This window comes from Microcebus murinus, chromosome 19 (assembly GCF_040939455.1).
Source record: "Microcebus murinus isolate Inina chromosome 19, M.murinus_Inina_mat1.0, whole genome shotgun sequence".
NCBI classification, from domain to species: Eukaryota; Metazoa; Chordata; class Mammalia; order Primates; family Cheirogaleidae; genus Microcebus; species Microcebus murinus.
In genome coordinates, this window is record NC_134122.1 from 14,551,265 (window position 1) to 14,578,470 (window position 27,206).

Below are 27,206 nucleotides of genomic sequence, written 5' to 3' on the forward strand. Positions count from 1 at the left end.
ACCCTTGTACAGCCGTAGCCACACCCACTTCCGTCCATAGCCCGTGTCTGTGATTGTGCTGTTGCAAGAATGTTCTAGAACTGGAGTCATACAGGATGCCACGATTGGGGATTGGCTTTCCTTCACGCAGCACGGTTCTCTGAGAGCCAACCCGATGGTGGCGCGTGTCACCGTCGTTCCTTTTCGCTGCTGGTGGAGGCGAGGCCTCTGGGCACAGCTGGTCCCCACGCTGTCACAGGCTGCCACGTCCCAGTGGCACAAAGACAAGCTCTGCTGCAAAGACTAGGCTCCCTCTTATGTGCCCTCGAGTGTGCAAATTGGCACAGACCTTTCTCACTGAGCAGATATGTATGTGCGCGCCTACTGTGTGCCAGGCAGGTGGCAGATGCTGGGGACACGGCTGTGGACAGACAGCGCAGTCCCTGGCCTCGTGCATGCTCTAGGTGACTAGGGAGCTGACAATGAGCAGATGATCGCAGGGAAAAAACCCACAGCAGCACAGTGATGGGTGCATGAAAAATGAGCATTATTTTCATGAGCCTTATTTTCACTGTGTCCACAGCAGGGACGTCCTGGTGCCACACAGGGCCTGAGATTCGGAGTTTAGGAGTCAGCCCAGGGGAGGGCGGCGGGGTTGCTGCTTTTTTGGAAACACCATCCTTGTTGACCCAACTTCTGAAAAACTATCCTAAGAAAACTATCTTAAATAAAGGAAATCGGGAATGAAGGACATTCCTCGTGGCCTTATTTTGAGCAGCAGAACTGCCATGCCCAGCACTGGCAGAGTGACGAGTTCAACAGTGGCCTATGCATTAAGGGGGTGCTTTTCCGCTATTAAAAATGATGGCTTGGACTTCACAAAGCTGTCAGAAAAAAAAGGAGGAAAAAAAAAAAACAAAAAAAATGATGGCGACCTATATAGAAAGTAGAAAATTGTAAAAATGATACAACAGGCTAGGCAAGGTGGCTCATGTCTGCAATCCTAGCACTCTGGGAGGCTGAGGCAGGAGGATCGCTCAAGAGCAGGAGTTCGAGACCAGCCTGAGCAAGAACTATAAATAGAAAGAAATTTTCTACTATAAATAGAAAGAAATTAATTGGCCAACTAAAAATATATAGAAAAAATTAGCCAGGCACAGTGGTGCGTGCCAGTAGTCCCAGCTACTCAGGAGGCTGAGGCAGGAGGATCGCTTGAGCCCAGGAATTTGAGGTTGCATGAGCTGGGATGATGCCACGGCACTCTAGCTGGGGCAACAGAGTGAGACTCTGTCTCAAAAAAAAAATGCAATAGCACGAGGTGATAAATATCTTATAATCTTAACTGATAAAAACAGCCCATGACACGTAGCAGTATGATTTCAAGCATATTTTTTAAACGTAGGAAAAGAATCTGCAAGGAAATGTAGCAGTGCTAACAATGACTGTGATAGGGAGGTAGTATGCGAAGGATTTTTTTCCTTTTGTCCTTGGAAAGAAACATCAGTTTTCAGCCATCGTCCTCACGTGGGGTGGCTCCAAAATGAAGAACCGCCTGGCTTTCTCCCTTCATTCTGTACCTTTTTCTGTTGCTCTAGTTAGAGTCCCTCAAGCTGGCCACGGTTGATGGTTTGGACTGAATCATTGTACGTTGTGGGGACTGTCCCGTGCGCTGTAGGACGCTTAGCAGTGTGTCCCCCCAGGCGGGGGCTGTGGGGAAAAATCGTCCCCAGCTCAGAACCGCCGATGGAGTTCATTAGGAGAGCATAGCCCTTGGCCGCCTAAACCAACGACGGGCGGGCGTGTGTGCGCAGGTGAAGCCGCTGCTGCAGGTGACGCGGCAGGAGGAGGAGATGCAGGCCAAGGAGGACGAGCTGCAGAAGACCAAGGAGCGGCAGCAGAAGGCGGAGAGTGAGCTCAAGGAGCTGGAGCAGAAGCACTCGCAGGTACCCGGGGCGGGTGGGGTGGGGGGTGTGCACGGCTGGGGCTGCGGGGGCGGGGCGGCAGGACGTGGTCCCCCTGGGCTTCACCAGCCTTCCCCCTACCCTCCTCGTGCAGCTGGCAGAGGAGAAGAACCTGCTACAGGAGCAGCTGCAGGCCGAGACAGAGCTGTACGCTGAGGCCGAGGAGATGCGGGTGCGGCTGGCGGCCAAGAAGCAGGAGCTGGAGGAGATCTTGCACGAGATGGAGGCCCGCCTGGAGGAGGAGGAGGACAGGGGCCAGCAGCTGCAGGCTGAAAGGAAGAAGATGGCCCAGCAGATGCTGGTAAGGCATCGTGGGGGCTGCCCGTGGCGGGTAGCAAGTCACTGGACCCTCGCTTGGGGGCCTGTGAGGTGCAGCCGATGACACGTGTCCCTGCTGGACAAACGAAGAGACTAAGGCTTGGACAGGGATGGCCATCAGCCCAAGGCCACAAAGCTAGAGCTGGGATTTGAACATGGGTTCCTGGGGAGCTCATTCTGCTCTACTGCCCTGCCTTTTCTCCTAATAGCAACCCTGTGTGAAGGGTAATTGTATCAGTCAGCTATTGCTGCGTAACAAAACACCCCAAATGTAGCAGCTTGAAATAATAAATATGTATCTCACATAGTCAGGAATTTGGGAGTGGCTTCCCTGGGCGGTTCTGGCTCAGGGTCTCCCAAGAGGTGGCAGTCACGATGTCGGCTGGGGCTACATTCATCTGAAGGCTTGACTGGGGCTGGAAGACCCACTTCCGTGCAGCTCACTCACATGGCTATTGGCAGGAGGCCTCAGTTCCTCCATAAGGACGTCTCCACAGGGCTGCTCCAGTGTGCTCACAAAATGGCGGGGGACTTCCGACAGAAGGAGTGATCCGAGAGAGAGGGAGGGAGGAAGCCACAATACCTTTTATGGCATAATCCCTCAAGTTATACTCCATCGCTCCTGCCTAATTTTATTTGTTAGAAGATATTAAATCCAGCCCACACTGGAGTGGAAGGGAATTTGGCTCTACCTCTTGAAGGGAAGGGTATCAAAGAATCTGCGGGTATATTTTAAAACCACCAGGATCCCTACTATCCCCATTTCACAGATGGGGAGACTGAGGCTCCACGAAGCACAGTAGCTTACCCAAGCCTCTTGTTCCTTCTTGGAAGGAGACCACAGAGGTGTCGTCAGGCCCAGCCTCTGTGTCCGCTAGTCCCCAGACCTCCTTGAGGGTGACTTTGCCTTAAGCAAGGCTGTGATTCTCTCCCCTCCCCAACAAAGGACCTGGAAGAACAGCTGGAGGAGGAGGAAGCTGCCAGGCAGAAGCTGCAACTCGAGAAGGTGACAGCCGAGGCCAAGATCAAGAAGCTGGAGGATGAGATCCTGGTCATGGACGATCAGAACAACAAACTGTCCAAAGTGAGTGGGCTCCAGCTTCTGCCTTGAATACGACAGGCTCGCCAGGGACTGAGGGTTTTGGGGATGTGGGACTTTCAGTGCTAGAAGCAGAGAAGCCCTGAGCAAACCAGGACGAGTTAGTCACCCGTAGTCAGTGATCACTAATCAGCCCAATGACGGTGGGCTCGTCTTAGTTCTTTGAGCTGAACCTCAGCTGGGCCCCTGCTGTGGGCCAGGCCCTGTGTGCGGTGCAGGGCTTACACGGGGAAGGAGGACCCTGCCCTGGTGGGGGTTAGTCTACTGGATGGCAGATAACCATGAATTACCATCATGATCAGGGTTCAGAAGGAAAAGTTCACCGTATCATAAGATGGAGTATTAGGAGGTAGATGAAGGGGGAGGGAAGGCTTCCTGGAGGAGGTGGCATTTTAAGTGGAAACCTGAAGAGCGGTTAGAGAGCAGGGAGAGGAAGAGCATCTCAGCCAGCTGGCCCACTGTGCAAAGGCCCTGAGGCAGGGAAGAGCTGGCATTGGCAGGAAGAGAAAGGGGGACCCCTTCATGCAGTGTGAGAGGCAGACCGGCATGAGGCGAGAAATGGCCGATGTAGGGGGATTATGCGGGAACTTCTCTTTACCACTCAAAGCTCCAGGTTGCATTTGGTTATAATGTGGGTTTTTTCTTTCAACCGTTTATGTGGAATTACTAAAAGCGAAACCCAGATCCCGGAGAAAAGATAAAAGCTAATGCCATTTCTTTCTCTTTCCCAAAAAAGGAACGAAAACTCCTCGAAGAGAGGATTAGTGACTTAACAACAAATCTCGCGGAAGAGGAAGAAAAGGCTAAGAATCTCACCAAGCTGAAGAACAAGCATGAATCTATGATCTCAGAACTGGAAGGTAAACCAGCTCCCCGAAGAGGTTTCCAGTGGGTATTTTTAAAACCAGGAGGGTCAGAAGGGAACTTTGAGAATGGCAGATCATTCCACAAGAGGGACAGCTCTATCAAAACTCCGCCAATCCCCCGTCGACAGCCACATTAATAATAGAAGGTGCTTTTCGCCCAGACCGCCCCTCCGCGCAGGAGGTCACGGGCCAGCGTGCCGGTCACCGCAGGAGGACGTGAATGTCCTCGGTGCGGGATGCCCGGGCGGAAAGGCCCGCTGCCAGGCGTCTTTCTGGTGGTCCCCTCCCCTGAGGAGCCCCCGGCTGTATTGCAGTGCGGCTAAAGAAGGAGGAGAAGAGCCGGCAGGAGCTGGAGAAGCTGAAGCGGAAGCTGGAGGGTGACGCCAGCGACTTCCACGAGCAGATCGCCGACCTCCAGGCTCAGATCGCAGAGCTCAAGATGCAGCTCGCCAAGAAGGAGGAGGAGCTGCAGGCGGCCCTGGCCAGGTAGCGGGCAGCGGGCGGGGCACCGTGTGTCCCAAGGGCACCTGCCAACTCCCAGCGGCCACCTTGGTCGAGGCGGCCCCAGGCCCTTGGCGCGGACTTCATTTCCCAGGCCAGGCCTCCTGCGAGCCCCTCAGCCCTGCCCACACCCCCATATCCGTGCTGTTGACTTTCTTCTCTTCCTGCCAATGCATTCTCTCTTGGTGGTCAGTCTGCCGTCCACCACAGCGTCACTGCCGCCCCTTAAGTGCCCAGAACTTTCTCGTCTACATCCCAGTTCTGAATTTCCAGTTGCCCAATGAGCCTGTTTCCATCGGCATCTCAGATGCCCTGTGTCTAAGGCTGGCATGATCTTCTTCTCCCCAGCCCCCTTCCTCAGAGCTCCCTCTTTTTGTGAATGTCAACCTCCTGCCACCCTTGGCACACAGCAGCCCTCGGATTCTGCCAGTCCTTCGAAGTGTGTCCCCACCTGCTTCCTCTGCTGTTCCCTTTTCCTGGCTCTTAGCCGGCCCCACACTAATGGCTTCGAGCTGGGGGCATTGCAGCTAAGTTCTTTGCAGACGCCACTGGGGAGGGAGCTGAGCCTCGCGGAGGGGAAGGGGCAGGTGCAGGGTCACTCTGCTTGCGAGAGGCAGAGCTGGGGTTCGAGCCCCAACGCTTTCTCACTGATGCCCTGGCACTGCCCTTCCTCTTCGAATTTGCGCTGCGTGACAGTACCAGGGTGATAAGGGACATCATCACTCTGGGTGTGAATTTGCTCCTTCGCTGGCTTATTCGGGAAAAGCCAGTTTGTGTGGCTGGGCCCTCGGAGCCCGCCCGCCCACCCTCTGCGGCCTCGCCCAACACAGCCGTTCGCTTGCTGTCCATCGCGAGTGCGGTCAAATCCAGTGCTTCCCTCTCCCCGGCCCCTGTGCCCGCCCGCAAACTGTTCCTTTCTATCGCTCCACCCCATGCCAGGAGGGAGCCCTCCTTCCAGAAACTCTGCCACTTAACTAAGGCTTCTCACAGCCCACCTTGATCTGCGGTCACTGCCCCCACCAGACACCTGGTTTGGACACGTCCCCAGGCAGTGCCCGGCCACGTGCTGTGCATGGAGCGGGTTTTCAGGCACTGAGCAAAGAAAGGACAAAGCCAGGGAAGAATAACTGCCCAGCATTCAGAAAACATCTGTAAAGCTCCTACTGTGCACTGACGCCTTGCATTCTTACACGCACATGAATGCACACGCACGCACACACATACGACCCTTGGCACTCACGCCCTGTGTGAATCTCCAAGCCGTCCAACATAGCGAGAGGCAGTCCTCTGTGTCTTGGGGACACGGGTGGAACCTGTTTTGGTGTCTGTGCAGCACCAAGTGGCTGGTCCCAGAGAATAATTCTCGGCCGGCGTTGTGAGGGCCAGGGGGCCAGGGGCCCTGGGGGCTTCATTCTGGGGGTCCGTCCCTGGCAGGCTCGACGATGAAATCGCGCAGAAGAACAACGCCCTGAAGAAGATCCGCGAGCTGGAGGGCCACATCTCGGACCTGCAGGAGGACCTGGACTCGGAGCGGGCGGCGAGGAACAAGGCCGAGAAGCAGAAGCGGGACCTGGGGGAGGAGCTGGAGGCCCTGAAGACGGAGCTGGAGGACACGCTGGACAGCACGGCCGCCCAGCAGGAGCTCAGGTGCCAGGCCTCCGCCCCGCCGGGCCTTACCCACCTGCCTTCCCGCTCGCATTCTGCTATAGCTCACAGAAGCACGGTTATTTCCGACCATCTTATTTTGCACTATAATATAATACTTACTCAATTAGAGAGCGATTTGACATTAAAAAAAAAAATTCGCCCTAGGCTCACCATAGTTAGCATTTTTGAGTAATTCCTTCCTGCTTTTTTTTATGCGTGTCTAAGTAAATCTCTAAGCTCTCATCTCCAAGTGTGTATTTAAGATTCGCTTCAAATCAACAGACAACAACAACAACGAATCACCTGCCAGGTAATGAAAGCTGGCTCCAGTGAAACTGGCTCATGTGTTCATTCAACAAACATACAAATGTGTTCTGATGCACCCTGTGCCAGGGCTTTGCTAACACTGTATACCCTGAGCTTTACTTCCCACACTTTGGGTTTTGTGCTACATCGCCCTCAGGCACCCAGAGGCCAGCGAGATATTCTCTTCCCTTTCCACCTGGCCAACGGTACAGGAAAGCCTAGTGCGGTGTTAAAAGTATGGGCTCAAGGTCAGGCTGTTTGGCTTCAAGTTCTGGCTCTGTCACACAATGGCTGTGACACCATAAGGAAAGCTCACCCTCTCTTAGCCTTGGTTTCCTCATCTGTAAAATGGAAATAGTAAGATACCTGCCTCTTAGGATCGCTCTGAGGATTAGAAGATACATATCAAGACTTAGCTCAGGCCGGGCGCTGTGGCTCACGCCTGTAATCCTAGCTCTTGGGAGGCCGAGGCGGGCGGATTGCTCAAGGTCAGGAGTTCAAAACCACCCTGAGCAAGAGCGAGACCCCGTCTCTACTATAAATAGAAAGAAATTAATTGGCCAACTAACATATATATATAAAAAAAAATTAGCCGGGCATGGTGGCGCATGCCTGTAGTCCCAGCTACCCGGGAGGCTGAGGCAGAAGGATCACTCGAGCCCAGGAGTTTGAGGTTGCTGTGAGCTAGGCTGACGCCACGGCACTCACTCTAGCCTGGGCAACAAAGCGAGACTCTGTTTCAAAAAAAAAAAAAAAAAAAAAAAAAAAAAAGACTTAGCTCAGACCTGGCATATAGCAAGTGCTCCATAAATAAGGGCCAGTATTAATACTTGGGGAACATTTTGCAGTTCACAAACATTCTTTCAATAACATTACCTTGTACACTTGTTTGCCAGCCTTTAGAGAGATTCCGGGCAGGTAATATGCTCCACATTTTGCAGCTGAGGAAATTCCAGGTCCAGAGAGGTTAGGTGAGCGACTCAAGGTCACATAGCGAGGGTGGGGCGGTTGATGGGCTTTCAGCTCTGGGTCCTGGCGGACTCTTGCTCCTTTGCACAGCGCCATCTGAGGGGGGCCTCCGTCTCCACCCGATGGCCACCCACCGTGTTCTTCCCGTCCAGGGCCAAGCGGGAGCAGGAGGTGACGGTGCTGAAGAAGGCCCTGGACGAGGAGACGCGCTCCCACGAGGCCCAGGTCCAGGAGATGCGGCAGAAGCACACGCAGATGGTGGAGGAGCTCACCGAGCAGCTCGAGCAGTTCAAGAGGGTATGTTGCGGTTCTTTCTTGTGACACAAGATAGCGCCGTGTCAGCGGCCTCAAATATATAACTACCTGTCAGGGTCTGTCTGGAGAGGAACAGCGAGTTCTACAGGGCTCTGATGACAAGGACGGCAGGCAGCTCACGTTGCATAACACAGCATCCCACACGTCGTGCCAATTCTGACAACCACTCTAGGAGACGGGAACTGTTGAACCCATTTTACACATTAAGAAACTGAGGGCCGGGCGCGGTGGCTCATGGCTGTCATCCTAGCACGCTGGGAGGCCGAGGAGGGCGGACTGCTCAAGGTCAGGAGTTCGAAACCAGCCTTAGCAAGAGCGAGACCCCGTCTCTACTATAAATAGAAAGAAATTAATTGGCCAATTGATATATACAGAAAAAAAATTAGCCGGGCATGGTGGCAAATGCCTGTAGTCCCAGCTACTCGGGAGGCTGAGGCAGGAGGATCGCTTGAGCCCAGGAGTTTGAGGTTGCTGTGAGCTAGGCTGACGCCACAGCACTCTAGCCTGGGCAACAAAGCAAGACTCTATCTCAAAAAAAAAAAGAAAGAAAGAAAGAAAGAAAAAAAGAAACTGAGGCCCACAGTGGTGAGGTGAAGAGACTCACCCAAGGCCACACAGCTAGTAAGTGACAGAGCTGTGACTTGCCGTAGGGCAGTCTTGCTGCAGACCCGCCACCCGGCCTCTACAAGGTAGGGTGCACAGGACACTGTCCCTCGGAGATGAGCAAAGGTTTGGCGAAACTTCTGGGAGGTGCAACAAAACTTCAAATTGGGAACATTCTGTCCATCTTAACGTCTCTGAAGATTGGAGGAAAATTGTCATTAGTTGAGTTTTCCAGCAGAATGGCTCTCTCTGGAATACATTTTCTCTCCTGCCGTTGGGCTCTTTGGCGGGGTTAAATAGCAGTGTTGTGAATGCTTTATCTTGGGTGCTTTGATCTCCCTTTGGGGTATTTCCTTGTCCTTCGTTCCCAGGGTGAGTTTTTTAGCCTGTGAATTCCTGCTGGACTTCTACCTCAAAGCCTGAATCAGACCACCCCCGTGTTGTTATGTAAAAGATGAGCGCTTTTACAGTCACGAACTCATTTCATTTCACTTGCGGCCCTTACTAAAATGCCAGTGTCCAAGTCTCCCCTCGCTCCCAATGGAGGTGGTCTTGGAAGCCCCCCTCCCCAAAAAGCATTGTAGGAGAAAAGCACCCTCAACTCTCCAAATAAATGGATGCATGTTCACATTCCCTTAGTATTAGGTTATTAAGTATGAAATGTCCAATTTCCTTAAGTACTAAGTTGGACAGTTGGTATCTCTGACATTTCACTTTGACACTTCTTGACTTGAAATGAGACATTTCAGCCAGGCGCAGTGGCTCACACCTGTAATCCTAGCACTCTGGGAGGCCGAGGCTGGGGGTTACTTGAGCTCCGGAGTTTGAGACCAGCCTGAGCAAGAGTGAGACCCCGTCTTTACTAAAAATTGAAAAAATTAGCCTGATAAATAAAAATAGAAACAAAAAATTAGCCAAGCGTGGTAGCTCATGTCTGTAGTCCCAGCTACTTGGGAGATAGAGGCAGCAGATTGCTTAAGCCCAGGAGTTTGAGGTTGCTGTGAGCTAGGCTGACACCATGGCATTTTAGCCTGGGCAAAAGCATGAGACTCTGTCTCAAAAAAAAAATAATAATAATAAAGAAATCAGATATTTTATATTTAATGACTTAATACTTGACAAGTGGGATATAAATATGAACCTTCAATATCTTGTCAATTCTTTCTGTGGTTTGGACAAATCAGATTTTTCTGGTTATAACTATGGCATACATTTTCTCACTCAATTGCCTTTTATTATGCTCAAAAGTTACTTTTTCTTTTTATGCAATTTTAACCTGCATGGGCTATTGCCACCTTAAGAAACAATTAGGCCTGAGGCAACAGTCAGACGCACACATCCCTTTTAACTTTGTGGCAGGAAGATGGGCCCCAGACAGGGTCACTTACAGTCCTGGTCGCTAGACAAGGAAGGAGCCAGGGACTGGAAGCCACGGCCCACACTCCTGGCCCCAGGGCTGTTAAGGCCACCAGCCGACAACGGCATGTCCGTTCCTAACCTGCAGGAGGCAGGTAGAGGCCGTGAACCTCTGCCCATCTCGGGCACAACTTGGTTGTGACATGGAATGCTGGTTCCACCACCTCGTTGGGGGAAGCTCTTAACCGATTTCAGCTCCCCTGAGCTCAGCAGAATGTTGCCACAGGTCTGGAGGCCGAGGCCGGGCCACTGTTTTGGGGGAGCGCAGGTTCCGTAAGGCCCCCAGGGCACTTGCTTAACCTACTGTTACCACTAAGAGGCGCCTGTCCCCGTCTGAGGTCCGGCAGCTCTTGGTCACGCTTGGGGCAAAGGAGCGTCTTCTGAGAGTGCCTGGACACTAAATGGTGCCTCCCGGGGGCTGTGGGACAGCTGAGTCACCTGCGTGTCCTCTGCTCTGGGGGTCCACACACTTCTCTCGAGCTTCCTCCCTCCAGCCCTGGGAGGAGCCCCCTCCTCTCTCTCGCTTTCTCCCAGCATGCTTTTTCCCCTGGAGCAACTCACAGGCGCTGGTTTGAGAAAATAACTTTGCCTTTACAACAGGAGAGCAGTGTACATCTGTCGGTACACTTGAAGGACCAAGCATAGGCAGGGAAGTGTGACTGCCCAACCTACAAGGCCAGCCGCCACTCAGATCTGGCCGATTCTTGCCTTGGAGGAAGGGAAGACCCTGTTTCCAGATCTTTGGTTTTCTAGGGGTTTTTCTTTGAGACAGGATCTCCATCTGTGGTCCAGGCTAGAGTGCAGTGACATCATCATAGCTCAAGGCAACCTCCAACGCCTGGGCTCAAGCGATGCTCCTCCTTCAGCCTCCCAAGTAGCTGGGACTATAGGCATGTGCCACCATGCCCGGCTAATTTTTAAAATTTTCTGTAGAGATGGGGTCTTGCTATGTTGCCCAGGCTGGTCTCAAACTCCTGGCCTCAGACAATCCTCCCGCCTCGGCCTCCCAAAGTGTTGGCATTACAGGCATGAGCCACTGTGCCCGGCTTCAGTTTGTTTTTCTAAACTCAGAACTATTGAGGTCATATGCCACGAAAATCACCAATTTTAAGTGTACAATTCAATGAACTGTAAGAAACGTATACATTTGTGTAACCATCATAGTCGTGATAGAGAACTTTAGAGTTTTTAGAAGAGAAGCTGGGAGTCCAGATTTTTATGTGAAATTTATTAAAATGTTGGCAACTAATTTTGTTAAAAGCACTGAATGGGTCCCAGGGGACGGGACAGCAGGCTGGACGCAGCTCACGGGTTGCTGGTTTGCGAGCCCCGAGCTTGGGGGAAGCAGAATCCTGACGGTGTGTCCCCAAGCCACCGGGTCCCTCCCCTGAGGCGATGAGCAAGGTCCCCGGAACTGCTTGAGGAGGGAAGGCAGGCGCTTCCCGCGGGGAACACCCCCGCACAGCCACCCCTCCTCTGCCTCCCCGGCCAGGCCAAGGCCAACCTGGACAAGAACAAGCAGACGCTGGAGAAGGAGAACGCGGACCTGGCCGGCGAGCTGCGCGTGCTGGGCCAGGCGAAGCAGGAGGTGGAGCACAAGAAGAAGAAGCTGGAGGTGCAGCTGCAGGAGCTGCAGTCCAAGTGCAGCGACGGGGAGCGGGCCCGGGCGGAGCTCAACGACAAGGTCCACAAGCTGCAGGTGAGTCCCCGGCGGCGCTGCGGGGAGAAGGCTCTTCCCAGCCAGCCCACGGGTGCTCTCGCTGCAAAGCCGGTTTCCTCTGGTTACATGACCCAAGGGAAAGAGACCACCGTCCCTTTGTTCAATTTAATCTTCAAAAACCCTCATCTGCTCATTTGACGAGTATTTATTGAACACCTGCTGTATGCCAGGAAACTGTGCTTAATCCTGAGATGCAACAAGAAGGAACATAATAGACACTTGTCCCTGCCCCAGTAGACGTCCAGCCTGGGTGTTGGGGGAGGGGAGAAGACATTAATAAATCACACAAATGAGCATAAAATAATGCAGGAAAGGGGGAGACACATGATGCCATAAATAACCAGGGGGCCGGGCCTGGGGGAGGAGTCAGGAAAGGCCTCCCTTGTGAAGATGGGTGTGATCTGCTGGATAAACAGAAGTCTTCCAGGCAGAGGGGACGGCATGTGCAAAGGCCCAGTGGTTAGTGGGGAGGTGAGAAGAGGCAGGTAGAGCCAGAGCCACTCCAGTAGAGCCGGAGTGCTGCGTTGTAGGGGGTGGGAAGGGACATGCCACAGAGTGGGACCAGAGAAGGAGGCTGTCAACAGGTGACGCATGGCCCTCAAGGCCCCAGCACGTGCACGCTGGGCTTCACTCTGAGTGATGCCAAGCCCCTGACGGGTTTTAAGCTGATGAAAGACATGGTCTGTTTATCTTTGGTCTTACTGCGCTCAGAATAGGCATTTGGCCTGAGTTTCCATTCATGGGATATGGCCAGACTTTGGATAAATAATGTGCTCACAGCCTGGGACAAAGGGGCAGGGGAATCACTGAGTGTGATTTTTTTCCACATTTGGCTCCTCTAATGCCATCGATGTGCTTCCTGGAAGAGTCGAGATCCACTCGTACCCTCACTGAATGGGAAGACAGGGAGGACAGGCTGGAGTCTCCAAGAGGACCTGCTTGGAGACACCAGGGGCTGGAGTAAAAGGCAGAGAATGCATAGACGGCTTCTCACCTTCGGGTCTGCATCTTTGGTTTTGACCCTAAGGGTCAGCGAAAGGGCAGAGAGCAGGGGTGACAGAGCAGGTGCTGGGGACAGCACCTCTTGGACGGTCAAGTACCACCCCGAATTCTCCCCCCGAGCCCTAGGGCACCCTGCATTCTCCCCCCCAGCCCTAGGGCACCCCGCATTCTCCCCCTCAGCCCTAGGGCACCCCGCATTCTCCCCCTCAGCCCTAGGGCACCCCACATTCTCCCCCCCAGCCTGGAGCAGCCCTCAGACCCGCAGCTTCACCTTGGCAGGGGCCCAGGACCCACCCAGTGGGCTCGGGGCCTGGTCGATACAGTTGTGGCTGTAACGTGTTCTTAGAACCACAGAGTCTAGGGCCAGGGGTCCCGACGTGTGATGAGGGACTTCCCTTCAGGGCCACAGTGTTGTCATCAGGGTCCCATACCTCATGGGTATTTTCTCAATCAGTGGACACCGCAAGTCCTAGCCTACAAGGGTACACAGTGTGTTTTGGGTAAAAAGGGGTCCCCTTGCTTAATGAGGATCCTGCCCTAGAGGTTGTGACGAACTGGTCTCTGCACCCTCAGAACGAAGTGGAGAGTGTCACGGGCATGCTCAACGAGGCGGAGGGCAAGGCCATCAAGCTGGCCAAGGACGTGGCGTCCCTCGGGTCCCAGCTCCAGGACACCCAGGTGAGCGTCCTGCCCCACCATCCGGGGGACCTGGGGTGTAGCCTTCCTCCGGTGCATCCCTGGGACCTCCTCGTGCCCCTTTGTAGGAGCTGCTTCAAGAGGAAACCCGGCAGAAGCTCAACGTGTCCACCAAGCTGCGCCAGCTGGAAGAAGAGAGGAACAGTCTGCAGGACCAGCTGGACGAGGAGATGGAGGCCAAGCAGAACCTGGAGCGCCACATCTCCACCCTCAACGTCCAGGTGCCTGCCACGCGTCCTGGCTTCGGTCATGGGGTCCATCGACCTCCTTTTTGGGGCCCGGGGCCCCTGTGTGCCATCAGGGGCTCTGTAGTTCCCCTGGTGGTGAGCGCCGGCATTGCAGCGCTTGGCTGGCCGGCTCCCCACGCTGTTGGGTTTCCCCAACTGGGAGAAGCTGGTCTCCACTTCCCAGGGCCTGGGGGGCAGGGATGGGGCCGCTCACGGCCCTCCTCTCACCCGACCCCGGACGCTGCCATTTCAGCTCTCAGACTCGAAGAAGAAGCTGCAGGACTTTGCCAGCACTGTGGAAGCCATGGAAGAGGGCAAGAAGAGGTTCCAGAAGGAGATCGAAAACCTCACCCAGCAGTACGAAGAGAAGGCAGCTGCTTATGACAAACTGGAAAAGACCAAGAACAGGCTTCAGCAGGAGCTGGACGACCTGGTCGTCGATTTGGACAACCAGCGGCAACTGGTGTCCAACCTGGAAAAGAAGCAGAAGAAGTTTGATCAGGTGGGCCCTGGGGTGTCCCCACCTTCCCAGGCACCGGCTGGGGGCTTTGGGTCTGCGTGGCGCCAGGCGTGGCTGCTGTGTGTGTCTGTGTCCCATCCCCCCGTTGCTGGAAGCAGTGGAAGGCTATCTTGTCTGGCTTTGGGAGGCCACGAAACACTGAGGCCACCAGATCACAGTGAGGGCAGTGCATAAGCCTTGATGACAGTGACTTTTCTAGTCACTGTCACTGACGGTGTACCAGTGGCCACCACCATCACGATGGCCATCGGCATACACGGTGATGCCGTAGTTTCTAGCCCTGATGTGAGGTTCATTTATTTTATTCACTCAACAAGTATTGATTAACTACCTACTGAGTAATCCAAGTAAATCATTTTATCCCCTTTTTCCCAACATTTCATCACGTACAGTTTCAAGCCCACAGCAGTTTCAGGAATTGCGAACATCTATATAGTCAGCACCTTGATTCAGTCACTGATATCTGACTGTGTGTTTTTAATCACGTATTTATTTGTAAGGCTGAACCCCCATCCTGTGCATCTTATCTTTTGAGCACGTTTCCAAGGAGATTACAGGCATCTGTACACTTCCTCTTCTACACCTCAGCACTGCGTAGTAGCTAGAGTTCGTTTTGTAAATAATTTTGCTGCTTTTGAGGCAAAACTTACATACAATGAAATGTACAAATCTGAAGTGTATATTCAACCAAGTTCTGAAAAGTACATATAACCATATGTGACCCATACCCCACAATACCGACTTTGAATATACGTTACGTGTATTTAATAAATATGATTTTGTTTACAAGGGACTCAAGGTTATTCTAAACAGTGTAGTGCAGTACGCTGTGCAGTGCAGGATGTCTGTGTTGACTGTGCTGTCTGGAGGTGCCTGTGACTCACCTGTCTTTGCTGAATTCTGCAAGTCGGGGTGTTGGATGTCACAATGTACAATATACTGCGCTGTCTCTCTGAAGAGACTAACGGCAGTGTGGAATGTCCTTTGGGTCGCCTTTCCAAGCAGAGAGATCGGTGTGTACAGGCCCACCTACACAGACCCTTTCCCTACTGTGGCTCACAGGGCACTTTGGGAGACAGCTGCTCGTGGCCATGAAACTATGAAAGAACAACTGGCCTCTGGCAGGACTGATGTCACCCTGACCTCAGTGGCAGCATGTTCTAAGCAACGGGGGCGGCTTTAGTGCTTTCAAAGCACGAGGACCCAGCTGCTCTCTGGCTCTACAGCAGACCGATCTAGAAGTCAGAAAGCAAAAGCCTTGTGGACGCCCCCGCAGACGGCCGAGATCGCGTGTGTCTGCACCCGGATGAGTGCGGCCGGGCACAAGGCTTCTCCCTGTATCTGCAGTTCAGTGACAGGGACCTTGGGATGTGGCTGGAAGTCACCCCTGGGTCTTCCGTTGTGTTGCAGTTGTTGGCCGAGGAGAAAAACATCTCTTCCAAATACGCGGACGAGCGGGACAGAGCCGAGGCGGAAGCCAGGGAGAAGGAAACCAAGGCCCTGTCCCTGGCCCGAGCCCTGGAAGAGGCCTTGGAAGCCAAAGAGGAACTCGAGAGGGCCAACAAGATGCTCAGGGCCGAGATGGAGGATCTGGTCAGCTCCAAGGATGACGTGGGCAAGAACGTAAGTGGCTCTGCCTTTGCCCGTCCCCTTGTCACCGACCCACCCTCTCCGCCGTTTCCCACTTTCCCGGGAAGTGACGATGAACGGGAGGTGGCAGCTCCAGGGCAGGTGTGAAGGTGGGGAGGGCGGGCCGGAGGGGAAGGCTCGTGTCTGAGCTCTCGGGGGCCGTCTCTGTCCCGGACACGCATCCCGAGGGGGCCTAACGAGCCACCTCTGGCCGCGGGTTGCCAGGTCCACGAGCTGGAGAAGTCCAAGCGGGCCCTGGAGACCCAGATGGAGGAGATGAAGACGCAGCTGGAAGAGCTGGAGGACGAGCTGCAGGCCACCGAGGACGCCAAGCTGCGGCTGGAGGTCAACATGCAGGCCCTCAAGGGCCAGTTCGAGAGAGACCTCCAGGCCCGGGACGAGCAGAACGAGGAGAAGCGGCGGCAGCTCCAGAGGCAGGTGAGCCCCGCGGGGGAGGACGGGAGGCGGCGTCTATGAGGACTCTGTTTTCTCTCCTGCAACCTGGGGATGAGAAGCCCACCGCGCAGGGGTTGTGCTGGGGAGGGAGCGCCACCAGGTGCTGGCGGAGTGGCACAAGGGACTTCTGGGGCAGCCGGGCAGCACACGTCTCTCCTCACTCAGCTGCACGAGTACGAGACGGAACTGGAAGACGAGCGAAAGCAGCGTGCCCTGGCGGTGGCGGCCAAGAAGAAGCTAGAAGGGGACCTGAAGGACCTGGAGCTTCAGGCCGACTCGGCCATCAAGGGGAGAGAGGAGGCCATCAAGCAGCTTCGAAAACTGCAGGTGGGCAATGCCTTGAGCTCAAGGCGTGGGCAGAGGGAGGGCACGGCTCGCCCCAAGGCCAGGCAGGTCGGCAGAGCAGGCTCTGAGAAGCAGGCCCACCTCTGCAGTGGGTGTCGGTGGAGCTGGGGTCTTTTCCTTCATTGTTTAGGTTTTGGTGGCTCTTTCCCGCCCTGGCTACTGCCCTCAGACCACATCAGGGCTCAACTTCTCAGGCAGGTCTTCTGAGCCCATCTGGAATGGTGTCCCCAGGCAGCCACTGGCCCCCTGAGGCTGAAGGCAGTGCCCGTGCAATAGGGCCTTCTCTGTGACCAGCTGCAGAAACCTCGGCCAGGCAGACAACTTGGTGGGTAGAGCCATGTTCGCTCACCCTTGCTGTTGACTCACGCAGGCTCAGATGAAGGACTTCCAGAGAGAGCTGGAAGATGCCCGTGCCTCCAGAGACGAGATCTTTGCCACGGCCAAGGAGAACGAGAAGAAGGCCAAGAGCTTAGAAGCAGACCTCATGCAGCTGCAAGAGGTAACGCCTTGCTCTTGCTAGGAGAGCCTAGATGGGGACATCGTGGTAGCCACCCTCGCCAGCCCAGGACTATGCAGCCAGATTCCTTCCCGCACCCCGCCGTTCCAGATGGGTGGACTCGTAGCAAGAGCACGGACAGACACGTGCCTTTCTCCTCCAATGTATTTGTGGGGCCTCTGAGCATGCATCTTCAAGGGTGGCTGTGGAGACTGCATGGCCTGGTGACAGGAGCAGGGTGGCCTCTTGGTGGCGCTTGGCCCATCCCTGGCAGACAGCAAGCTTCTTCCCCTGTCCCCCACCCCAGGACCTCGCAGCAGCTGAGCGGGCGCGCAAGCAGGCGGACCAGGAGAAGGAAGAGCTGGCGGAGGAGCTGGCCAGCAGCCTGTCGGGAAGGTAGGGAGCCGCATAGGGAGGAGAGAGGGGAGTCCTAGACTCAGAGGACAAGGGAGAGGCGTCCTAGACCCCCACTTTAATGCTGATGATGACAGCCCTCACCTGAGCTCAGGGACGGGGGACAGATCCACAGTGGCAAAAGTTTTTTTCCTCAGGGTTTTCTGTGGGGTGTGGCCAGTTCCAATTATTCTGGATGGAGGGGAGGCTGTTCCCAGCATCAGGGAGGCAATAGCTGGTCCAGATCCCAGTCCTGGCTCCCCACCTCTGGCTGTGTGACTCAGTTTCCCCATTAGAGCATGAGACAACCTTGAGGTATCACTCCTCCAAGGAGAGGGGCGTTTTCTAAGCTGGGGGAGGTAGAGGCGCCCACCACGGCTGCGATGCCCCCAGGAACACGCTGCAGGACGAGAAGCGGCGCCTGGAGGCGCGGATCGCACAGCTGGAGGAGGAGCTGGAGGAGGAGCAGGGCAACATGGAGGCCATGAGCGACCGCGTGCGCAAAGCCACGCAGCAGGTGAGGGCAAGGGGGCCCGGGCACCACAGCAGCTCCGCCCCAGCTCTCCGAGTAACAGGCTCTGGTTCTGCAGTCCAGCACTTGGTTCAGCAACACGTGTCCTAGCTTCCTGTGTGCAGGGAGCATGGGGTGAGACCTCAGAGCAGTGACCCAGCCCCCTGCCTGCCTGCCATCTTCAGAACATGTGGCTCCAGCCTGCAGTGTCTCATTTGTGGGCCAGGGCATGTCTGGGACATCCCCTGGAGCATCCCTTGGGCTACTCCTTCAATGCTCTGTCCCCAGCCTTAAGCCGTGGCCTCTTGACAGTGAGCCCTCAGCGAGCAGCTGCACAAAGACTTCATTGAGTGCCAGCTCGGTGGTGGGCGCTGGGGGCCATCGTGTGACCTGAAGCCCCTCACAGTGTGGGGGAGACCAGGCATGGGGCCAGACAACTCCAGGACAGAGAGGGCAGCGTGGGACTGGCTCCTCACGCAGCCTGGGTGGCACTAGGGCAATTCTGGAAGGGGTGGCTCCTGAGCTGAGTCTTGGAAGATAAAGGAGAGGGAGCAGCAAGGGCATCCCGGACCCAGGGACGCGTGCAGAGGCTGGCCAAGGCTGGAGGCGGGAGGAGAAGGCTCATGGTCTCAGTGCACCGCCCTGGGCTTCCACCTCACGCCCTCACCCTCCTCCCCAGGCTGAGCAGCTCAACAACGAGCTGGCCACGGAGCGCAGCGCGGCCCAGAAGAACGAGAGTGCCCGGCAGCAGCTCGAGCGGCAGAACAAGGAGCTCCGGAGCAAGCTCCAGGAGATGGAGGGGGCAGTCAAGTCCAAGTTCAAGTCCACCATCGCGTCCCTGGAGGCCAAGATCGCCCAGCTAGAGGAGCAGGTTGAGCAGGAGGCCAGGTATGCGGGACTGGAGTCCCAGTCCCCGCTTGCTTGTTGGTGACCAGTGGTGGGACATTAGGGAAGTCAGAGAAAAACAAGCTCAGTGGTGCCCACGCTGCAGGTGTGTTGTGAGAACTGAATGAGAACACAACAAAGTACGGTGCTGGTGCCTGGCCTAGAGCAAGCACTTAAAACGTGAGCTGCTGTTAGCGTCACAACGGTCCTCACGACGCCAGCCTGCCTTCCCCAACCTCTGTTTGCAGGGGTATCATGCTAACAGTCCACCCATCGCCCCATTCCGCACACGGGAAGGTGTCTCATCTTAATCAGGAGTCGAGGGAGGCATAAGTCACAGCGTATCTGTGACCGCTGGATTTCAAGGATTCTGACCCATTCTTTTTTTGGTTGTGGTTTTATTGATAATTCACATACCCTGCAACTCACCATTTAAAGTATACAATTCAATGGCTTTCACTATATTTACAGATACATAAAATGATCAGCACTGTCAATTCGAGAACATTTTCATCCCTTCAGAAAGAAACCCCAAACCCTTTAGGCCAGCCCCCCCCCACTTCCCACCCCCAGGCCGTGGCAACCTGCCTCCCCGGATTTGCACAACGTGGCCTGTATGTCCGTCTGTCACTTGGCGCACACCGGCACTTAGTTCCTTCCCATGGCCCAGTCCTGTTCCACCGTCTGATCCCCATCCGGGGTTCAGGGAAGGTGCTCGCCAGGGCATCCACTGCAAGGGGTACCGTCCCCATCTGAAACCGCCTGTTTTCCCCACTGTGCAGAGAGAAACAGGCAGCCACCAAGTCGCTGAAGCAGAAGGACAAGAAGCTGAAAGAAGTCCTGCTGCAGGTGGAGGACGAGCGGAAGATGGCCGAGCAGTACAAGGAGCAGGTAGCCCCGGCCCCTCCCGGCCCCTGGCCCCCACATGGCCTCGCCTTGACCCCCTGCTGTCTCCGTGACAGGCGGAGAAAGGAAACGCCAGGGTCAAGCAGCTCAAGCGGCAGCTGGAGGAGGCCGAGGAGGAGTCCCAGCGCATCAACGCCAACCGCAGGAAGCTGCAGCGCGAGCTGGACGAGGCCACGGAGAGCAATGAGGCCATGGGCCGCGAGGTGAACGCGCTCAAGAGCAAGCTCAGGTGAGGAGCCCGTGGCCCAGGAGGGCCCCCCCTCACTTGTGGCCGGCAGGGAAGCCTGGGGCACTGCTCACCGTGGGTCAATGAGAGCAGGCGGCTCCCTGTCCCCAGAGCCCTCGCTTCCTTCCTCCGCTCCTTCCTGGCTGAGCTGCTGCAGGGCAGGCACCGGAGCTGGCCCAGATCAGGCTGGGCCCTCACCTTCTGCTTCTTGAACACCTCCCATCCCGTCCTCCTGGGGAGCAGACACCAGCCCACTGTCTCTGGAAATCATTTCTTCATGGGAACACCCCCCGCCCCTCCTGAACATTCTCTTTCTTTCTCAGCCTCAGCACTCCTGACGTTGTGGGCTGGTCACTCTTGGCCGCGGGGGCCGTCCTGTGCTCTGCAGGACGTTTAGCCACCCCAGCCTCCACCCACAACATGCAGTAGCATCACTTAAAATTGCAATGTGAACACCAAAAATGTCTCCAGATGTTGCTAGAAATTCCCTGGGCTGAGAACGCCTGCCCTTTCTGGAGCGGGGGCTGTTTTCTCTCCCTGACTCCTCGAACTTTGGGGGCCCCCTGGCTCCCCAGGGAGGCTCCCTCCACCACGCCCACCTGCCTCAGTTTGCTTCCTGGAGGTCTGAGTGCTGGGCACCCCGTCTGCCACAGCACTCTTTGCTCTTCTCTGTGATCTCAATAACCAGTGGGCGATCCGGCGTCTCGATTCCTTGATCCTCTTGGTGATCTTCCTCCTCCTATGGGCATGACCAGTGTCCCCACATGGCTGATGCAGTCCTCCTTTCCCAGCTCCAAGCCCAGGGCCGGCCACGCAGTCCTCCCTTTCACATCCTCGACATCAGTCCCCTGCTTGCTCTGCCGTGTTCACTTGGTGAAAACACAACCCCACTCTCCGCCTCCCGCGCCAAGAGCTGACCCTGAACTCGGAGCAGGCCTCGCGGTGCTGCCTGGACCCCCGAGACCCTCCCTCAACTGCTCACTCTCGGCAGATGATCTTTCTTCCTATGACTGAGAAGCAGGAACAATCACAAAACCATGCACACGCTCCCGTGGCCCCTCTACCCACCCCCCATACCTGTGCTTGTTCCTTTGACTTTTCCCCCATTTCTGTGCTGAGCTGCCCTGCACTGACTGAGGTCAGCGCCTCCATCAGACCTACTCCTCTGGGGGACTCAAGCATGGCGCTCCAGAAATCCTGCCCTTCCTCCCTAGCAATGTTTCCTAGCTCGTTGCTTCAGCCGGGAAACCTCTAGTCCCATTTCCCTGCTGCCCTTTACCACAAAACTCCATGAGAAACGCTCCTAGAGGTCGCACTCCCATTGTTCCCTGATGCCTGGCAATGGTGACACCTGTGGCTAGCGCTCACTTGACTCAGCAGCAGCACGTGGTGTGACCTATCACTCCTGCTCAACACACTTTCTTCACTGGCTAACCAGACACCCCCACCTGGATTCCCTCCCTCCCTCCATCTCCTTCACTGGTTCTGCATCTGCAAACCTGCTGCCAGTGGACCACCCAGGGCGCTGTCTTGCTTCTCCTTTCATCGCTCTCTCCCTCCCCAAGTGATCTCAACCCGTCCCATGGCTTTAGAATTCCACCTGCAACTAATGACTTCTCAGTTCAGATCTCCAGCCCAGACTTCTCAGAACCCCAGACCCAGGTCCCACCCGCACGTCTCATGGGCAGCTCACACCTCACATGTGGTACCCTGAGCCCAGATGGGACCTCTTCACCCCCACACTGGCTCTTGCTCACAGTCTTCCCAGCTCAGACCACAAACCTCATGGTCATTCTTTGTTTCTCTCTCCCTTACAGCCCACATCCTTTCTGTGGGCAAACCTGGTCTACGTTCCCTTAAGAATCCCATCCATCCAGAATCCAGCCACTTCTGGCTGTCGCCTCTTACCTAGGGAACTGTCATAGTCTCCTTCTCATGGGCATTGTCCTTCCACGCAGGCCCCTTGTAGCCTGTTCTCAACCCGGCCCTCCAAGTGGCTGGGCTGAGTGGGGACAGCCACCCTGCCTCTCTACCCTGGTGCTGTCCATTTAGCACTCAAAGAACATCCCCTACCGGTTCTGCCCCAGGCATCTACCCTTCCTGGGTAGCCCAGGCCAGTATGGAACAAACCATTTTTGCCAGTCCCCAAATGAACACATACACAATGCAGAGGAAAGACCTGTCCTACCCTCCACCGCCTGTCGTCTTTGAGTCTTCTAGGTGCATAAAAACAAAAAATCAGGCACTAGAGTACTGAGAGGTTCAGAACCCTAGCCAGCTCCTCAGCCAATCAGGGATTGCAAAGCAGGTTTTATACAGTTCCTAGCTGGCCCCATAAATCTCAACACAAGCCATCTCTAAAGCCTGGCCCAGGCACCTGCCTCGACCTTCCTGCTAGAGGCACGAGAGCTAACAAAGACCACGTAACAGTACTATTGTTCCAACACTGACCTTTTAGACTAGGTTGTCAAATGCCCTGACCTTCCTGAACAGGTATGCAATGAGGGATTTATAGGAGGTTCTTAAAAGCAGCTCTGAAGGACAGAAGTTGTCCTTTAATTGGAAAGGCTGCCTGTCCTTCAGTGTGCTGGCCTCGACAAGAGCTCGTGCCTTCAGACACTTCACGCCTGCAAGGCTGACTTGAAAGTGCCTTTAATGACTGAAGCGAAGCGAATGCCTTTAACAGTTAAAAACATGCTTGACCAGGCTGCTGCCCAGCGCCAACGGTAACCACCGGGGGTTCTCTCTCTGTTTCAGAGGGCCCCCCCAACAGGAAACTTCGCAATGACTCGCCAGGTATCATGACTATGACTCAGCTTCGCGGCTCCCGTGTCTTTCGCTCAGTTTCCTTTCTGCCCAGCACCCCTCGTTTTTTGAGCCCTCAAAAATTTCCTTGAGATTCCTGTAAAATCTGAAAGCTTGGATCTCTTAGTTCAAAACTGCTTTTAATTAAAAGCAAGAACAGGATGACGAGTAGACCACGTCGCCTTCCGGGCGGTGCATGTGACGGGCACCCTCCCCCCCCCCCCCGTGCCTTCCGCGTCCTGACGGGATGGCACAGGCTGTGTGTGTGTATGTTGCTTGGATTTTTCCTCCCCTGGTGCCAAGGGCCACTCTTACACTGTTAGGACACGGGGCAGGGCTGTCCTCCATCGGCCAGTTAAGACACCCTGCTGAGTGAATGTGACACTTCCACCATCTGGCTACACTCCGAGAGCAGGGACTCGGCTTCAATTTGGCTGGCCTGGGTCACAAACCCGAAATAACAAAGCACAGGTTCTTGGTAACTCATCCTCCCATGATCAAGCTTCCACAAACTTGCCTGCGAGAGAAACGAGCTCACGCTGCCGCGTCTTACAAATGCCAGCTGCACATGGCTTTAGCGTGGTCCAGCTGTTAACTGCATCTTCCGTGCCGGAGGCTGGACGCTGGCCACCGCAAAGGCAAGCGCAGCCCTGGCAGAGCCTTTTCCAGGCCTCACGGGCACGTACGTGTTCAAGGACGGGGGAATGGACACCTGAGACTGGAGGAAGCACACAGCCCCCTTCCCATGAGAAAACAAAGAGGCTTCCCCTTCTCTGGGATTTTGACAACTTTTCGTAGGTGACGTTCAGCAGCAGGGGCCTGAATGCCCTCTCACCCCATGGAGAGGCCAGACAAGCCCTAGCTTGTGTCCGTCCTCACTTTTTGAGAATCTCGGCTTTGCTGTTGCTTCCCAAATACTTAAAGCTGGGGGAGGTTTTGGTGAGAGTGTTTGTGCTGGTATAATAGGGGAGGCAGCTTGGTCTCTGGGACACTCTGAGCAGCTTTCCTGCCAACTCACTGGGATCATAGGATGAACTGAATTCTAGGGCTAGCCGGAGCGCAGGACCCACCGGTCAGCAGGAAACGGAGTCCTTGCAGAGCAGCAGGGCCTCCCACTCTTGTGCCAATTCCTGGAGTGCCAGTGGTGCCTGGGATAAGTTCTCTGAGTCCATGGATAGAATCCAGATTCTCTAGGATCAGACCCTTAGAGGGAATATTCAGAGGAGTCCCTTACTTCCTGTAACAGACATATTCGGTATCAACTTTCATCCAGGATTCAAAATTAATTCCTTCAAGAAAGGCACCTGAGCAAAAGAGACTGCCCTGCAGGAAGGCAGCCCAGCAGGGACCTGGCAGTGAGCCAGGGCACAATTTACTTCTTAGGTCGAAGGAGCCAACTGCTCCCTTAAACTTTGCTAGGTGGCAAGCAGTGGCTGCTGGGAGGCCTGACTCACAGGTTAGCTAACCGTTTCCCAGCCCTGGGCTGGCCCAGCAGGTGTCGAACCTGGGAAGAAGAGAGCCGTGTGGGGACAAGCAGGGAACAGCACACACTGCTTTCACCCCAAACATCTGATTCTTCTCTCTGACCCAAGTTCTTGGAAAACACAGTGCTAAAGAAGAAACTTTTAAAGGTCACTTCTAGAGACAGGAATGGAGAGAGTTCTCCAATGGGGCTTGTAGCCTAGAAGCTTCCTGAAGAAGTGAGGAAAGCTGGCCTAGCGGTGTTTAGTTGGGAGTGGCCGCAGCTCTATGTATCTATTCCTGATCGCTGCACCTCGGGAAGCCCCATCCTCTACACCCGGGTGGGTTTTCCCAGCCCGGGTTTCTCCCACTCTCTGACCCCAAAAAGGCTCATGTTGGGGCTCCCCTTCTCAGCAATCATGAATCTTGGCCGTGCTTATGCCTCCACTCTCACCTGTCTGAGTTGCTCCTTTTGACTCAAGCAGCGGTATCTGGGGTGAGCTCACCTTCGTGCCTCTCCATCCAGCCTGTGTGTGTGCAACAGGTCGCTTTTGTTACAGACGTCTGCTTTCTTCTTAGACGTCCTCTGATCTGTGTCAAACGGCCAGATGGCTGGAGCCCAACATGAGTATTTGTTATGGGTGCTGAAAACAGTTCAGCATTTTTTCTAAACAGCAAAGGTCAGCTGGAGTTGGATCTGACGTTTCCCTCCTGCTCACCTTCCCAACCCACCCAAAGTCTCACTCCACATGACCAGCCCTTGCTGTGAAATCAGGGTGGGCCTGAGTGATAACTCAAAGGGGCATCGGGCAGGACCAGAGAAGAGAGGTGATGGGGGCAGTGGGGGACAGGGAGGTGTCCTAGTGCTGGAGCTAAAATCCACTTTGGATTAACATGTATGATTTCCTTTTCTAACAAATACTGAGCACCTATTTTGTGCCATGCGTGGGCGCCTACCACTCATGCCATGGGGGACCTCAGTCCAGGATGCTCCGCACCAGCAGGGGGTGCTGTCTCACCCGTTAACCAGGGCGCACCCTTCCGTGTCCCTGACTTCGCTGGAGCTCAAGGCTGCCCTTGTTCACGTTCACTTTCTTCTAATTAAAAACTTAAAACCCTCCGTTTTCTTTCTGAATGAAAGCAAGGAGATGTAGAAGGAGAACACAGTATGTTCTTTCTCCTTCACCTCTGCCCCCCCGGGATGTGAATAAAAACTTGGGGACATGTGACCCCCACTTGCCTGTTTTTTTTCCTTCTCTCATATTCAAAATCAAAGACCGCACAATCCAGTGGGTCATCAAATGACCAAGCCAGACATGTTTAAAAACAGACAGTCTTGCTTCAAAAAACCTTTCCCCCTCTTTCAGCCGATTAAATGTAACCAACCATATACCTTAGGACTAGCCAGGGTTTGTTGACTTCAACCTGAATATCTGCGTCTCATTTGTTTTTAGTGTTTGTGTTTTCTGCCCCTTATTAAAAAAAAATCTATTCCAACCTCGAGGAAGATTTCTTTACTAAAGAAATATATGTCGTCTTCTTAAAACCCACAGGCGAGGGAACGAGACTTCTTTTGTTCCTTCTAGAAGGTCTGGCGGGCGTAGAGTTATTGAGAATGCGGACGGTCCCGAGGAGGAAGTGGACATGCGAGACGCAGACTTCAATGGAACCAAAGCCAGTGAATAAACGACTTGCTAAAGTTTTGCACCACAGCAGGAACAAAACAAAAAAGAACAAAGCGAAACCCAGCAGACTCTACTTAGCATTGTCTGAATCCATTTCCAAATTCCAGACTTCACAGACACCCCTCACACAATGAGTATCAAAACCACCACCCTGTACTCAGGGTATAAATTTAAGTTTTTATGATGTACCAGATGAGAAAAACCCCAAAGGAACCACAGGCACACCCTCCTGCTCTATCAATGGATTGTGCAACAGATGTTGAGTTTTTAGAAAAGTATATCCACGGTAACCAGTCACCGGCAACTTTGTTTACATGAAATGGGGAGAAAGTCACCAGAATGGGTGGCACTGCTCCCCCACTCCCAACTCGTCCCCTAACCTGCATACCCTTCCAACTTCTGGAGTGAGGCCCTTGTTTGAGAATTCTTTCCCCCCTCCTGGTTTCCACACCTCAGACACAGTTCACCGAGACCAAGTGCCTTCTGCAGTCACATGAATGAAAAAGGAGACATGGCTCCAACGGATGAGAGTAGGAACATGACACTCTTTTATATGCACCCCGATTGTACTTACGGACACCTTCACTAATAAAAGGTTATAAATCACTACAATGTAGTTGAATTTTCTGTTCAACTGTTTTCTACAGAGCAAAAGAAAGTAGGGGAAAGTTGGGTTCTTGTTCGATCCTCTGAACAAACATATGAAGTCTGGGGTTTTTATGGGTTTTTGAGTCTCTGTCATCCGGGCTAGAGTACAGGGGCGTCATCATAGCTCACTGCAACCTCCAACTCCTGGCCTCAAGCGATCCTTCCACTTCAGCCTCCCCAAGTGCTAGAATGACAGGTGGGAGCCACTGTACCTGGCCAGGGTTATTTCATAAATGGGAAAACGACTGCCTAGGGAGGTAAATTGCCCAAGATCCCACAGCCGGCAAAAGGAAGAACAGAGATGCAAAGTTTTGTTTGAGGGGCTTCTCTAGCCAAGAGGTGGGCAGCTCCTGGGGCTGGGAGAAAGTTGATGTGCAGTCAGCAGGCCACTGTCCCCTGCCCTTGACCATGACTAAGAACAACATCTTTGTCAACCAAAACTGATGTGTATATCATATGAAAAATACAAGATTTCCTTGATTTTTTTAGTTAAAACACAACACTTTGCCCAATAGGGGTCCACAAACTGCTTCTATGAAGGCCAGATTATAAATATTTTAGCCTTGGCAGGATATATGTGGTCTATCAAATACTCATCTTTTTTTGATGACTCTT

At 54.2% G+C, this 27,206-nt stretch overlaps 1 protein-coding gene across 4 annotated transcripts in view; it reads left to right on the plus strand.

Annotated features, from left to right (window-relative positions):
* MYH11 (myosin heavy chain 11) overlaps positions 1–26,051 on the plus strand; it is a 104,034-nt gene extending 77,983 nt beyond the window's left edge. For 2 of the 4 annotated variants that reach the window (XM_075995150.1, XM_075995151.1), the window contains 22 exons: positions 1,791–1,922; positions 2,035–2,241; positions 3,205–3,342; positions 4,094–4,217; positions 4,538–4,709; positions 6,159–6,371; positions 7,799–7,943; positions 11,473–11,679; positions 13,276–13,380; positions 13,467–13,619; positions 13,879–14,127; positions 15,556–15,768; positions 16,000–16,212; positions 16,396–16,557; positions 16,946–17,074; positions 17,379–17,467; positions 17,858–17,981; positions 18,655–18,863; positions 19,643–19,751; positions 19,823–19,995; positions 22,750–22,788; positions 25,812–25,900. In XM_075995150.1, the coding sequence (XP_075851265.1) occupies positions 1,791–1,922; positions 2,035–2,241; positions 3,205–3,342; positions 4,094–4,217; positions 4,538–4,709; positions 6,159–6,371; positions 7,799–7,943; positions 11,473–11,679; positions 13,276–13,380; positions 13,467–13,619; positions 13,879–14,127; positions 15,556–15,768; positions 16,000–16,212; positions 16,396–16,557; positions 16,946–17,074; positions 17,379–17,467; positions 17,858–17,981; positions 18,655–18,863; positions 19,643–19,751; positions 19,823–19,995; positions 22,750–22,780 (3,297 nt within the window). In that variant the 3' untranslated portion in view covers positions 22,781–22,788; positions 25,812–25,900. Of the gene's footprint in view, positions 1–1,790; positions 1,923–2,034; positions 2,242–3,204; positions 3,343–4,093; positions 4,218–4,537; positions 4,710–6,158; positions 6,372–7,798; positions 7,944–11,472; positions 11,680–13,275; positions 13,381–13,466; positions 13,620–13,878; positions 14,128–15,555; positions 15,769–15,999; positions 16,213–16,395; positions 16,558–16,945; positions 17,075–17,378; positions 17,468–17,857; positions 17,982–18,654; positions 18,864–19,642; positions 19,752–19,822; positions 19,996–22,749; positions 22,789–25,811 lie in introns of all 4 variants that reach the window. The other 2 variants (XM_012790227.3, XM_012790228.3) reach the window with 1 other exon arrangement.
* The last annotated feature ends 1,155 nt before the right edge of the window (positions 26,052–27,206 follow it).